General features: G+C 31.5%; 1 protein-coding gene across 2 annotated transcripts in view; it reads left to right on the forward strand.

Moving 5' to 3' along the window:
• Positions 1–198: 198 nt before the first annotated feature.
• Positions 199–13,636, forward strand: part of Pi4KIIalpha (phosphatidylinositol 4-kinase II alpha) — a 115,926-nt gene continuing 102,488 nt past the window's right edge. The window contains exons 1-2 of one of the 2 annotated variants that reach the window (XM_072545690.1): positions 199–649; positions 802–920. In XM_072545690.1, the coding sequence (XP_072401791.1) occupies positions 442–649; positions 802–920 (327 nt within the window). In that variant the 5' untranslated portion in view covers positions 199–441. The remainder of the gene's footprint in view (positions 650–801; positions 921–13,636) is intronic. The other variant, XM_072545701.1, reaches the window with a different exon arrangement.

Consider the following 13,636-nt stretch of genomic DNA (forward strand, 5'->3'; position numbering starts at 1 on the left):
CATTTGAAATTGGTGTTTTTAATTGTGTGGCCAAATCCTTTCATATTATTTGAATAATTGGTGTTTTTACAGGAAGATTTGTAAAATAAGAGGTGGTGTGGTCTTAATTTTTTATGTTGGCGATGGTGGACTTGACGGTCTGGGTCTGGCATTATGTTATTTTGTCAAGGAACATCTTAAAATATTTAGATTCTGTCAGACTGTCAGAAAGTCAGAACCTTTTCCATGTCATTGTTGGTGTATAATCAAATGATGTCACCGTTTTTATTCTCCGTTTAATTTTTTGTAGTTTGTATAAGATAATTTAATTAAACAATAAGTGGCTTCAAATTCTAGTCAATTAAATGATGTTCACACCAACGTCATAATATTAACAAACAATATTATAATTGTCATATCTCATTTAAATGTTAAAGCTAAGAATCATTTATTTTCTGGGTGATGAGTGCCAGTGAGACTGTCCCTATTCTGATAAATACAAGTGGCTCAGAACCTGAAACACACGGGGCCTTGTCAATAGTTTGTAGTGATAGTGAGGACGTTCCATTAGTCCCAGAAGTAGTGTTTGAATCTACATTGGATTCACCAGGATTTAGAGAATCACAGCCTTTATTGGGAGGGCTTGATGTCTCTTATAATCAGTTCCCAGGTAAGCAAGTGCATATATATCATATCTGTATAATAATTGTTTCTTTGTTTCTTAAAATTGTTTTTTAAGAAACATTTGTAACTAGCTAAGTAAGTAATAACCTATGTTTTGTTATACTCTAATTTTGTTTTAATGTTGGTTTATACTTTTAGATGATCCCGCATTTAGTGACTTGGTATGGCAAGCTGAAGTGGCTATTGATCATGGAATATTTCCTGAACGAATATCACAAGGTTCTAGTGGTTCATATTTTGTTAAAAACCAGTCTGGGGTAAGTTTCTAGATTATCTAAAATGTTTATGTAGTGCAGTAGTTTTGGTGTAATATTGATTAATAAGTACTAACTGAACAGCATGAATTTAAAATACATGATTAGTCAGGCATTTTTAAAACTAAAAATAATTTTTATCTGATAGATTACTGACCTTTATTTTATTATATTTGTTTAAATAAACAGCAAAATATTGGAAGGCTATTTATTTGTTAAATTTGAAATTTATGATTTAATAAGAAATAATAACAGTTTATTTATAAAAACATAGTATTATTTGTACTTATAAAATCTAACAGTATATCATACAGGACCTTATTTTATGCTATGATAAATCAGATTCATTGGAAGTTTCATTATAATTTAATTTAATATTATTATTTATAACAGAGCTACAGGCCCTTGGCTACTATTGGCCCAATTACCCCATTGCTTCTATTTTTTTACTATTCTTTTCTGTTTCTCTCAATTTCCTGCTTTTTGTTTCCAACTTTCAGCTTCCACTATTCTTAAGTCAGGTATCACCACTCCAATCCAATCTTTGTTGATTTTTTAAGATTTATTTACAAAAATTATGTAGTCAGCATAACTAAGGAGACTGTTCTGAGTCTACAAATAAAAATATAAAGGGAAGTAGTAAAGAGGTAACCCTTGTTGTGAATACTGTTTCTGTCTCAAACCCCACCAAGGTTTATAGGTGAACATTCAACATAGTAAGGGAAGGCGGCTTCCTTTCCAAAAAAACTAGTCAATTTGATAGGATGTGTATGGAAGTGTTACAATGTAAGGTGAGAGTTGGAAAACAATACTCAGAGAAATTTGAAATAAAGAATGGACTAAAACAGGGGGTTTCACTTTCACCACTTGAAAAACCAACTACAGTATTCCGTCTAGAAGGACCAAACTATGACGTGACTATGGTCAGGCAGGCTGTGATCAGAGAATTTAAGTATCTGGGAACAACAATCACTGAAGACAATAACGGATCACAAGAAATAACCAATTGAATACAAGCTGGCAACAGATGTCTTTATGCCTTCATAACTTTATAAAATTTAAAAAGATAACAAGACATACAGAAATACAACTATACAAAACGAATCATATGACCTGTAGTTATGTATATTAGCAAAACATGGATGATAACAAAGGCAAATAAAGAGTGACTATGTGTTTGAGAAAGAAAAATCCTATGGAAGATCTTTAGGCCTGTGCTTGATGGAGCAGCAAGACAATATAGGATAAGAACTAACAAAGAGCTTGAAGAGCTATATCCAGACACCAATATAATAAAAGAAATAAAGTTCAGAAAACTCCAGTGGGCAGGACACCTCAGAAGACATTCTGGCGAAAGAATAAAAAAGGCTGGTATAGGCATAAGCCCCAACTGGAAGAAGACCTTGTGTACAACCTCGACTCTGATGGCAAGATAATATAACAGGAGACCTTAAAGCTATGGACTTGGAGAATTTAATGGAGATTACTCAAGACAGGAACGAATAGAGGCATATTGTCAAGTCATCAAGAGTAAGTAAGGAGTACAACCTTTTTGGGGTTTGTTGCATCTTTGGTTGTCTTTGATCAGCTTTCTCCGGGAGATGACTGCCGATTTGACTTTGGAGTGAAGTGATGGATCCATGTTTCATCCATTGTTATCTACCGTCCAAAAAGCTCTGAGATTCAATACTTCATTGCTTTTTGTCTTGTGTGATAAAATGTGGCACCCATTTGGAACACAGCTTTCTCATACCCAAATGTCCATGCATCTATCTCTTGCAACTTCTCTTTGTGGTTTTCCATAATCAGTTTCAGCATTTTTTCAATGTTTTTGGGAAATAACTGCATCACTTGACCTTCCACAGTGCTCAGTAACACTGGTGTTGGTACGACCACATTTGAATTTAGCAAACTGTCATTTAATGTTTGTAATTGATGAACCAGAGTCCTGATAACACTTTTTGAGTCATTGATCAGTTTGGAAGTTTTTTCCCTTCAAATATCAGTGATAAATCAACACTTGGAATTGCTTTGAATCCATTGTTTATAAAAAATCCAAAAGTAGTGTCACTTCAAGCACTGTAAAAGTAAATAATAATCCGAATGACATGAACTTTTGACAGTATGCTTTTGAAGGTTACGACTATTGAAATGTCATATGAAACATTCATTAGAGTTGCCATCTTATGGTTAGGCCAGGACTTACTGACATGTATTAATTTACTCTTTATGTTTGACTGGTTTTAGAGTGTCAGTAGTTCAGTTGTGAGCTTTTCTACATGGCAGCCGGTGATTACAATGTTGTGTTTAATGTAATATGTGCTACTTTTGCTTGTTCAAAGATGGATATACTCCTATGAAGCATGCTAAAGTAATCGCTCTTAATGAACACTCTATGACTGTGAGAGATAGCTATAGCTGTTGGTGTTCGAAAATCAAGTGTTTCAAGAATTTTAAGAACATTTCAAAATTCCGGATCGTCGTCTCCAAAAAGAAAAGGAAACTATGGGCGCAAACAGAAAACAACTCCAAGTACTGATAAAATTCTAACAAGAAATAGGAAACTAAATCCAAAAAAGACAAGCACAGACCTTTGAAGGGATTTATTGGATTATGGTATTGTAGTGAGTACCTCAAATGTATTGAAAAGGCTTCTGGACCATGCCTGAAATACAAGAAAAGAGAAGGAAACACAATTTATGACACAGAAAATGATGAAAAAATGCTTAGCATGGGCCAAAAAATACTGATCATGGACTGTTGATAACTGGAAAACATTTTTCAGTGATAAATCATATTTATTTGTGCAGTCTAATAATATCATAATATATAGGTTGATCCATTTAAGAAAGTTGAGAAATTTTTAAGTTTATGTTTTGAATCACTTTGTTGTATATTAAATATTATTCTATCCACAAAATGTTAAAATTTCATTAAAATAGACAATACTGAAAAATTTTGTACTTAACAAAAAGTTTGCAATTTTATTATTTATAAAAATACAGGGTGTCAAATCAAATACAAATATAATTTATTAATCATGAAACTTGCAAACAAATGGAGAGTCTTCTGCAAGCCTGCCAGACAAGTCAAATATAAACATAAGTATAAATATTACATCACATTAAATTTCATATTAAAATATTTTAAAAACTTTCAAAACATAACATAAAACAAAATACAATACATTACAAGTATTTAAAATTCAAGAAACTCACTTAAGCTGTAAAAGTTATGACAGTAAAAATTTTTTTACTTTTGATTTAAAATGAGCAGAGCTGCTCAATCGTAAATTCATATCGGCACCCAATATGTCAATGACCTTGGTAAAAGATTCCATTCCAATATAGTCAAGAGCATGCTGTGCCACTGCCAAAAGTAAGAATGTATTATGTGTATTATCCTTTTGTTAGGTATTATAAGAGTGTACATCACTGTTTTTATTTAGTGTATGCTCATTTCCTGTCACATACATTATCAGTTGAAGTATGTACAGACAAGGCAAGGTTCATGTTTGCCTTCATAAAAAGTGGTCTGCATGATTCTGCTGGTGGCACATTAAACATGGCTTATATTACTTTCTTTTGAACTATGAATGCTCTATCCAAGTATACAGAAGAACCCCAGAAAATTAACCCATATTAAGTGGTTGACTGCACTAAACCAAAGTGTAACAGTTTCAGAACATGAAATGATACAGTTTCTATTAGATTTCTTATGATGTAACAGATTGTAGTTAACTTTGAACTCACTTTGTCTACATGTGTTTCCCAAGTTAGTTTTGGATCCAAGATTACTCCCAAGAATTTCATTACCTCAATGTTCTGAATAGATCCATTATCAATTTGCAAATATGGATCATATTTGGGAGTTACATTCTTGGGTAAAAATCTTATTAGCCATGTTTTCAATTGCATTCAGTGCAAGGTCACTTTAAATAGAGGGCATTCTATTAAAAAAAAAAAAAAAAAGTTGTAGACCACTTCCGGTAGTGATAGGAGGCTCTAAATATTTTAGAATAATTAAGCATATCTAAAAACTCCATATCCTAAATTTTCAGATACTGATTATGTCAAGTTTCTCTAAAACATCTAATTAGAACTCCTAAAGAATCACCCAGTATATGTTGTTTCAATACCTTTGTAATTGATATTATGATAGAGTAAATTACCAACATCATATGTTACAATAAAAATAGAAAGATACTGTAGAATACTTATAATTTTAATAAAAAATGGGATGTGACACTCTGGGAATAACCGAGGAGTGGAAGCATAGCTTTCCCATAATCTATACACAGAGCGATGGTTTTTAATATATTTTTTGACGTGACAACGTCTTAAATTAGGTTGTGGCTCGGAGTCATTCATGAAAAAGTGTAACGCCCGCTCACGTCTGTTACAGTGAGTCACTGAACGAGAGAGAGGCCCGCCGGACCGGCGAATGCCTTGCGTCTCTCTCCGACTCAAACATGATCGGTCCGCTGCGCGCAAAGCACTAGAGAATTAGGCGCGTTGAATCGGTGCGTGCTTCCGTGCATCATCGTCCTATCCTCAACAAAATCACTCAAATAGAAATTAGTTAAGTTTAAGTTTACATGTACAATGTTTTAGTAAACAAAATATATTTCTATAGTTAAAATTTGTGCAATTCTTATTTTCATTCAATTCCTTGTTCCTATTGTGCAATTTAATAATATTCATATCAATAAATATTCTACCGAGAAAAAGACGTTGTCACGGAAATCTTCGCCCGTAAAACCGACTTTACAAGCAACCGAATTTTTTTTATTTTTTTTTAATTTATTCTATTTTATTTTGTTCGATCCTATTTTAGTTTATTATATTAAGAAACACACATGGGAGTTCATTTACTACTCCACATAGTGTGTGGTCGTCCGATCTGTTCTTATAGTTGTTTTTATTTTATCAAGTTTTTCTAAGCCTTGTCATTTAAAAATTACAGGAAAATGAAATATCTGTTTTATATATATTCATCCACAAAGTCAAATACCTTACTCAACTTACTTTTGATACTTTTTTTTTAACATTTTTAATACACACAACTTTTGTCCCAATTAAACTAATCATCTATCTTTTAATATTTTTAAATAATAATTTTATAACAAAAAAACAAATTTTTCAAAATGATCTCATGTGCTTCTAGTCATTTGCTGCAAATATGAAGTTTTTTATTTGGAGCAGAACTAAAAAGCAAAAATAATAAAGGACTTCTTGGGGAGATCATATTAAAATAGCTTTATTATATGCCTTTGGTGAAGTCCATACATAATTTAATATTCATGAATATTGATCCTATTAGGAGGTTATCACATCAACTGTTATCACATTAAGATAAGTAATTTGAAAGAGATGTAAAAAATTCAATGTTTATTTTGTCTGTTTAGTATTATATGAGTACTTGAAGCTTTTTTGTTTCATCATATTATAAACGTTATACTTAAAAAACATAGCAGATTACATCCCTAATTATATATTATCTACTAGTAATAATTACCAATGCATACTATAAATAGTTATGAATATGCAATTATATCTATTTAAGTACTAGATGCATTAAACACAAAAAATACATTAAGTTAAAAAGTTCAGTATGTTAATATTATTGCTAAATAATTAATAACCATAAAATAATTCATGAGTAAAATTCTGATAATAAAAACATTTGAGTGAACTGTCTTGTCATGTTGAGTTAAATGTTGCTAATTTTGCAAAGTTTATCTTGGTTGTAATTCTCTCAAGGGTTTATTTTGTGAAGGTCATCCAAAATAGGCTTGAATCATGCAATCATGCCTATTTCACTGAAGATCTCTATATAACTGACTGTAGGACTCAGCCATGCTTGGACATCAGTTCCACTCACACACATTCAATATTCTATGAACATTTGTGCAACAAAAAGATTTTTTCATGTTGTATACTACATAATTGGATAATTGTTTGAAAATATATTTTACGCTTATTGGGTCAAGAAATATTGAAGGATGATAAAAAATTAAATTGTAATGCTTATATAAAGATAACTAATAAAACTAGTAAGATTGTGATATATAATGATTGTCCGAGACTTTCAAGTTAAATTTGTTTAAAAGAGATATATCGCTATCATATTATTTGGAAAAGTTAGAACCATCAGATTATTCATTTGTCAGGAGAGTTATAAGAATTGAATAAAGATTCCTTGACTGTAATTAATGCCTTTAAAATTTTATTTTGGAGTTAATGTCTTTAGGTTAGAAAAATTAATTTGAAAACCAGTTCAATTGCAAGCAACAATGTATCAATTCTCATAGGGAATATTTAGGCTGTGGTTTTTTGGCAGGTTTATTTATTTATTTATTAAATTATATTTACAAAATATTAATTAATAATAAAAATAAGCAATTAAGTGAACATTTCCCCTTTTGTTAAAAAACAATACTTGCAATTAAAATTAAATGCCTTCCACCCTCTACGTTAAGAGATTAGATCTGTTGTTAGCACTAATATTTTTAGTAAATAGTCATGTTTTTTAAAATTATAAATATAATTATTAAATTTACATTAATACAATTTATAATAACTATAATAACTAAAAATTATACGAACAAGCTGAATATTGCCGAAATTATCAATTGTGGGACCCCAAAAAAGATGCCAAAAATATTACCATTTTTACCACCGGGCTTCCCCCTAAAACCCGAGCGTAGTGGGGCAAAAACGCAAAAAAAATCGATTTATCAAGAATCTGTACGCTGTAGAAAAAAATGTTTCAAATAAAAAATGTAGCAGAGACAAATTTTGAACAAAAATAAATATTAGCACTTTTTATGTAGAATGAACCGTTCTCTCAGAAACAACACTTGAAGCGACCGGTGATTTTCAATGCCAGTTGCGCGCGCGAAATCAATATTAAATAAAATGTGTATCAACTCGACGGTAAAAATTCGATATCTTTTGATCAGTGTGTCCTATCGACAGAAATAAAAATGAGTTTTAAAGGTGAAGAGCGCAGCTTTTTTATGCAATTTTTGTATTTTGCAGCAAATGAAGTCAGTTTCTATAGATCTGTTCAATAAATAAACGTTGCGCGATTTTTCAATTTTTTATGATTTTCATGAGATCATTAAAATTTATTACTTTCCTTGACCGGTCCTAGTGAAATTTCCATTTTTAGAGAACAATCTTCAAAACCTATAACGTTACATTTCAATTTTGAGTTGTGTCAATAAATATAAGGCATTTGAAATATGACTAAAAAGCGCAGAATTTAAACTTTTACATTCCAAATGATAGCATGTTATGGGAAATGCCTCCAAAAAGACGGTTTTGGGTGTAATTTGTACAGAAGTTAAGTACTTTTGGAAAACGTACTAGTGTAATTGAAAAATTAGCAGTTTTAAACGTTTTAGATTGTTTGTAATGTGAAAGTTTAAACTCAGCGTTTTTTAAGCATAATTCAAATGCCTCACATTTATTGCCAAAACTCAAAACTAAAATTTCATGCTACAGGTTTTAAAGATTAGGCTCTAGTAGTCAAAACTACATAGTGCCGGTCAATGAAATCGATAAATTGTATTAATCTCATAAGAATCATAAAGTGGCAAAAATTGCGCCACGGTTATTTGTTTAAAACATTTATAAACACTGAGTTTATTTGCGGCAAAATACAAAAACAACATACGAAAGCTGTATTTGTTACCTTAAAAATGCATTTTTGTTGATTTGACGTACAGATCATTTTTAATGTTATCCTCTTTTGTCACTCCATTCATATATCTAAGCATAATCTTTCTTTTTAACTGACCAAAATTCAGTTTCGTACATCATAGCTGGTTTTATGGCAGTTTATAGAATTTTTCTTTCAGTTTCAGTGGAATCTTTCTGCCATACAACACACCACTCGCTTCCTTCCACTTCATCCATCCTACCCTAATTGTACTAGATGCATCTCCATCTATTTCGCCATTACTTTCTAGTACCGATCCTAGGTACATAAAACTACTACTTTTCACTCCACTCCTACTAGTAACTCCATCGTTAAATGAACATTCCAAATACTCTGTTTTTGTCCTACTAAGTTTTTTTTCTCAAGTACTTGTCTCCACTGTTCCAGTTTTCTTCTAAATCCCTTTCAGTATTTCTTACTAACACTACATCATCAGCATATATTAGTCACCAAGAAATGTTATCCTGTAATTTCCCTATTATCTGATTTAACACTAATGAGAATAAATAAGGACTAAGCACCGAGCCCGGATGCAATCCTACTTCCACATGAAATTTATCAGTTCCTCCCACACCTGTTCTAAGACTAGTTATTACTCCCTCATACATGTATCTCAATATTGCATTACACGAAAATTGCAATGAAAATTGCACCTTTTGTTGATCTGCCTTGCATAAAACCAAATTGATTGATTATCGCATATTTTTTTTGTTAAACAGGTATTAATATACTGTTTCTCCATTTGTCTGGTATTTGTCCCACTTTCATAAATGTATTAAACAAACCTCTTAGCCAAGTTGTTTGGCTGATCAATCCAAATCCAAATGACCAATCTGATCCAATTGGTTTATCTTCATTTTTTTGAAGTTTTTGAACAACTTCCACGTTTAATATTGTAGTATTTTTATTAATCTAATTTATTGTTTTTATTTATTATCAGAGGTTCTACATTTATAACACTGATAAGTTTATTTAAAGTCTTTATTTGTACAATATAACTAATTTATTTCACACTAATAATTATATAATTTATTTACATTTATTATAATACGCGCGTTACATTTTAAAAACTCGACGTGATGTTATTTTCAGACTAACTGTTCTCAACAAAATTCCCTCTTTAAATATAAAATGCCGGTAATCAAGTATTCCGGTGATACCCTTCGAACAGACAGATGTTGACCTGAATTGGCCCGAACACCATGGAGGAAGACCAGTCTCATCGTGGCCCGCAGCGGTGTTGACCTTTCTCGAAGAAAAGGGGGCGCCAGACTGGTTTCAGAGAATCTACGAGAACATTCTTGTTAGAATAATAACATGTTTACAGGTTAAATATGAAAACATAATTTATCGTAACAATATTTTGGCAACCATTGCTGTTACTGTCTCCGTTAGCTGCAGTGTTTTTCTGTCAAATTCTTCATTTAATAAACTGACAGTTTTGAATGAACTGAACAAGTTAGTTTTCCATACCTTTTTGAGATCCTTTTCGTGAACTAATATTTTATTATTTTCATCGCGGATACATCTAATCTGATTAAAATCTTAATTTTTTTGCACTATATTTGGCTATTTTATATATCTTTGCTTCGCCCTCCCTGGTATCAAATAGAAATCAAGATTTGTATACGCTCTTGTTTTAGCGTTTACTACTGCATTTCGCTTCCTTTTGACTGATTATATAGTTTTCTGTCTCCTTTATTTTTTCTAGAATTTCATTTGATCACCACCAGATCTCTTTATTCTCAAACTTCTTTTCAAGTATTCCATTTTTCCAAATATTTGGAACATTCTTTTAGTTTTTTAACATGTACTCTCTCTCTCCCTCTCTCTTTCTCTCTCTCTCTCTCTCTCTCTCTCTCTCTCTCTCTCTTTAACTCTCTCCCCCTGTCTATCTCCCTGCTTCCACCCCTCTATCTTTCCACACCCGCTTTAGCCAGCGCTCTCTCACTCTCTCGCCATATCACAAAACTTTAATTGAAAGTTTAAATTTAAATTAAAAGTTATTACACTTAAATCTTTAACTTTAATACCATTTAAAGTGATGTAAAATATATTACATATTTATGTTTTTAGATTACTACATACTTTGGTTCTTGGTATGTTGCGTGTTAAATTATTTTTTATATATCTCTTTTGTATCGATTACGAATTAGCTTTTGCACGGCTTCTCTCGTTTTCTGTTTCATATAGAAAACAAAATATCGAATATCTACAATTAAGAATTTGTAGTGTTTGACTGAGGATACTATTTCATAAAAGTTATCGGAAAATTGAGATCAGTCACAGCGGATTTTATATTTATAAAATATAATACTGTAAGTAAAATAACAACATGAACATAAAAATAAATCACTTTGAAATTGTGATGTTTTTTGCAGGATATGTTTATATTTCAAAACTGTAATTGATTTTTCTATATTAAATTTAAAATAAAAAAAAAAACATTTTGATATCTATGACTTATTTGAAACAATCAACAAATTTATATTTAAAATGAAGGTTGACTTGTCAAATGAATTGTTAAGAAACTAAGAAAACAAAAAATAAAGCATAACATAAACTGACCTCGTTAATAACGTGTATTTCGTTCCTTTACGTTTCGGAAGGCCAGAAATCAACGAAACATTTTTATGTTAACTACATACCAACTATAATTTATTGAAGTAAATCAGAATTATAATTAAAACTATTTTATATTTAAATAAACTTACAGTGAAGTAAAAAAGTTCTGATGTAAAATGGTATATTTTTAAAAAAATTAGGAAAAAATGGAAATTTTACAAACGGATTACAAATTCATCAGAACGTTTTCGGTCTTATCAGACCATCATCAGTGAAAACATAGTTAAGCGAGGCATTCACGTTCCGATATTTAGTCCGACTTGTGGTCAAACCTCCGAAGTTGGATCCGATATCGGACCGTGACACAGTGGGGCGAAAGCGCTACTAAAAATCGCTTAAAAATGATTAAATTCTCAGGAAATTGAAGTATAGCCAGGAAATTTGGCAGACTTGTTTGTGTTACCAAGTAGTTAGATAATATATATTATGAAACGAATTCGAGGCTAATGAAATTTTCAGTATACAAGACAATTGTTAAGAAATAGAACAAATATTTTTGAAAAAAGTTGTGCTTGGTATCTTGGTATATATAGGGTGGAAATCACTTATGGAATAAAATTATTTCTGTCTTGTTTTAAAAAATGCTGAGACTCGGTGATTTTTATATATAAATAGGTGCTTTTCAAACATAAATTTAAATGTACAGGGTGACTCACGAAAGCTTAGCATAGTTCAAAATCTTTTTTTAATGAAACATCTTGTACATTTTTACATTTTTAAAAGTTCCTCAACAACCTGATCTTAACGAACTCGGTATCATGTTTGGTCTATTATGAATAATACAGGATGACATTTTGTATAAAGTGTGGAAACCACTGATGGAATAAAATTGTTTGTGCTTATTTTAGAAAATTATGAAAAACACTGGAACACGTCAACTTTTAAATTGAATTATGCGCTTTTTAAATATAAATTTAAATGTACAAGGTGATTCACACGAGTCTAGAATAGTCCATTATCTTTAATTTGAATGGAACATCTGTGTATTTTTATGGTTTTAAAATCTCCCTAACAACCTGGTCTTAACAAACGGGTTTGTTAACCTGGGTATGAATAATACAAGGTAAAATTTTGAAATTATGTATAATTTTCTTCAAGAAACTAAATACAAATCCCAATATATTGATACTTAGTTTAGAAACTTGATGCCTGTATTTAGCTAATTTCAAAAAATACCATTCAAAATTTTATGTAATTATTGTTATGACGAAAATTTTACATAATTTCAAAATTCCACCTTGTATTATTTACAATAGAACCTACATAATATACAGGGTGTTTCATTAAAAATAAAGATGATGGTCTATGGTAGACTTGCGCGAATCACCCTGTACATTTAAATTTATGTTTAAAATGCGCGCATTTATATATAAAAGTCGGCGGGTCTCAGCATTTTTGTCGATAGGACACTTTGATCAAAAGATATCGAATTTTTACTGTCGAGTTAACTGACATTCAAAATCGCCGGTCGCTTCAAGCGTTGTTTCTGAAAGAACGGTTCATTCTACACAAAAAGTGTTACTAAACATTTCTGTTAAAAATGATCTCAGCTACATTTTATATTTAAAATATTTTTTTACGACGTACAGGATCGTGGTAAATCGATTTTTTCCGCTTATTCCCCTTGCGAGGGGAGTTTTAGGGGAAGCCGGAATAAGGAGTGATAAACTTTTTTGCATATCTTTTGCGGTCCCAAAATTGATATTGTTCGTATGATTTTTAGAGGTTCAGTGACATTCTCGTCTCTCACGACTGCTTTTTGGCTTTTTTGCCCCACTGTGCGTGAGTATGCTTGCTGGACTATTGGAAATCTAGTTGTACGAGTCGGAAATATAGAGGGACGATTCGAAGGTCCAACTTTCGACTGGCGACGGAGTTGATGCGTGAAACGATCGAAAATCTGATCAAAACTTTCCTCTGTCAACGCTTGACCTTGGGTATCTACCGCACGCCTTCCCTAATGAACAATTTCTGAATTTATTAATATTTACAAAGACACTCTCTGATTGTGGGATACTAGTAGTGTTTTATGCGCGAACTGAAATGGCGGAAAATAGGGCCATCTGCTGAATGTGATGTTGAAGTACGAAAACACTGCCAGCATAGCGTTCTGCGGTAATTTCTGTAATCATCCCTATCAATGCCATTGAGCAACTTCGTGTCACAATAGTTCACACGATCAACGAATAATTTTTTCGTCCAACATTTTTTTCCCTTCTTTTGTAATGATTACGCTAACACGCACATAGCTCCTCCTAATTATATTTTGCTTAAACTTTACTCGATACATTTTTTAGCTGGGCGATGTACACTACCGTGAAAACAGACTAGGATTGAAGTTAGTGCGCTAGTTTGATAGCAAGTCG

This window comes from Diabrotica undecimpunctata, chromosome 1 (assembly GCF_040954645.1).
Source record: "Diabrotica undecimpunctata isolate CICGRU chromosome 1, icDiaUnde3, whole genome shotgun sequence".
Classification (NCBI taxonomy): Eukaryota; Metazoa; Arthropoda; class Insecta; order Coleoptera; family Chrysomelidae; genus Diabrotica; species Diabrotica undecimpunctata.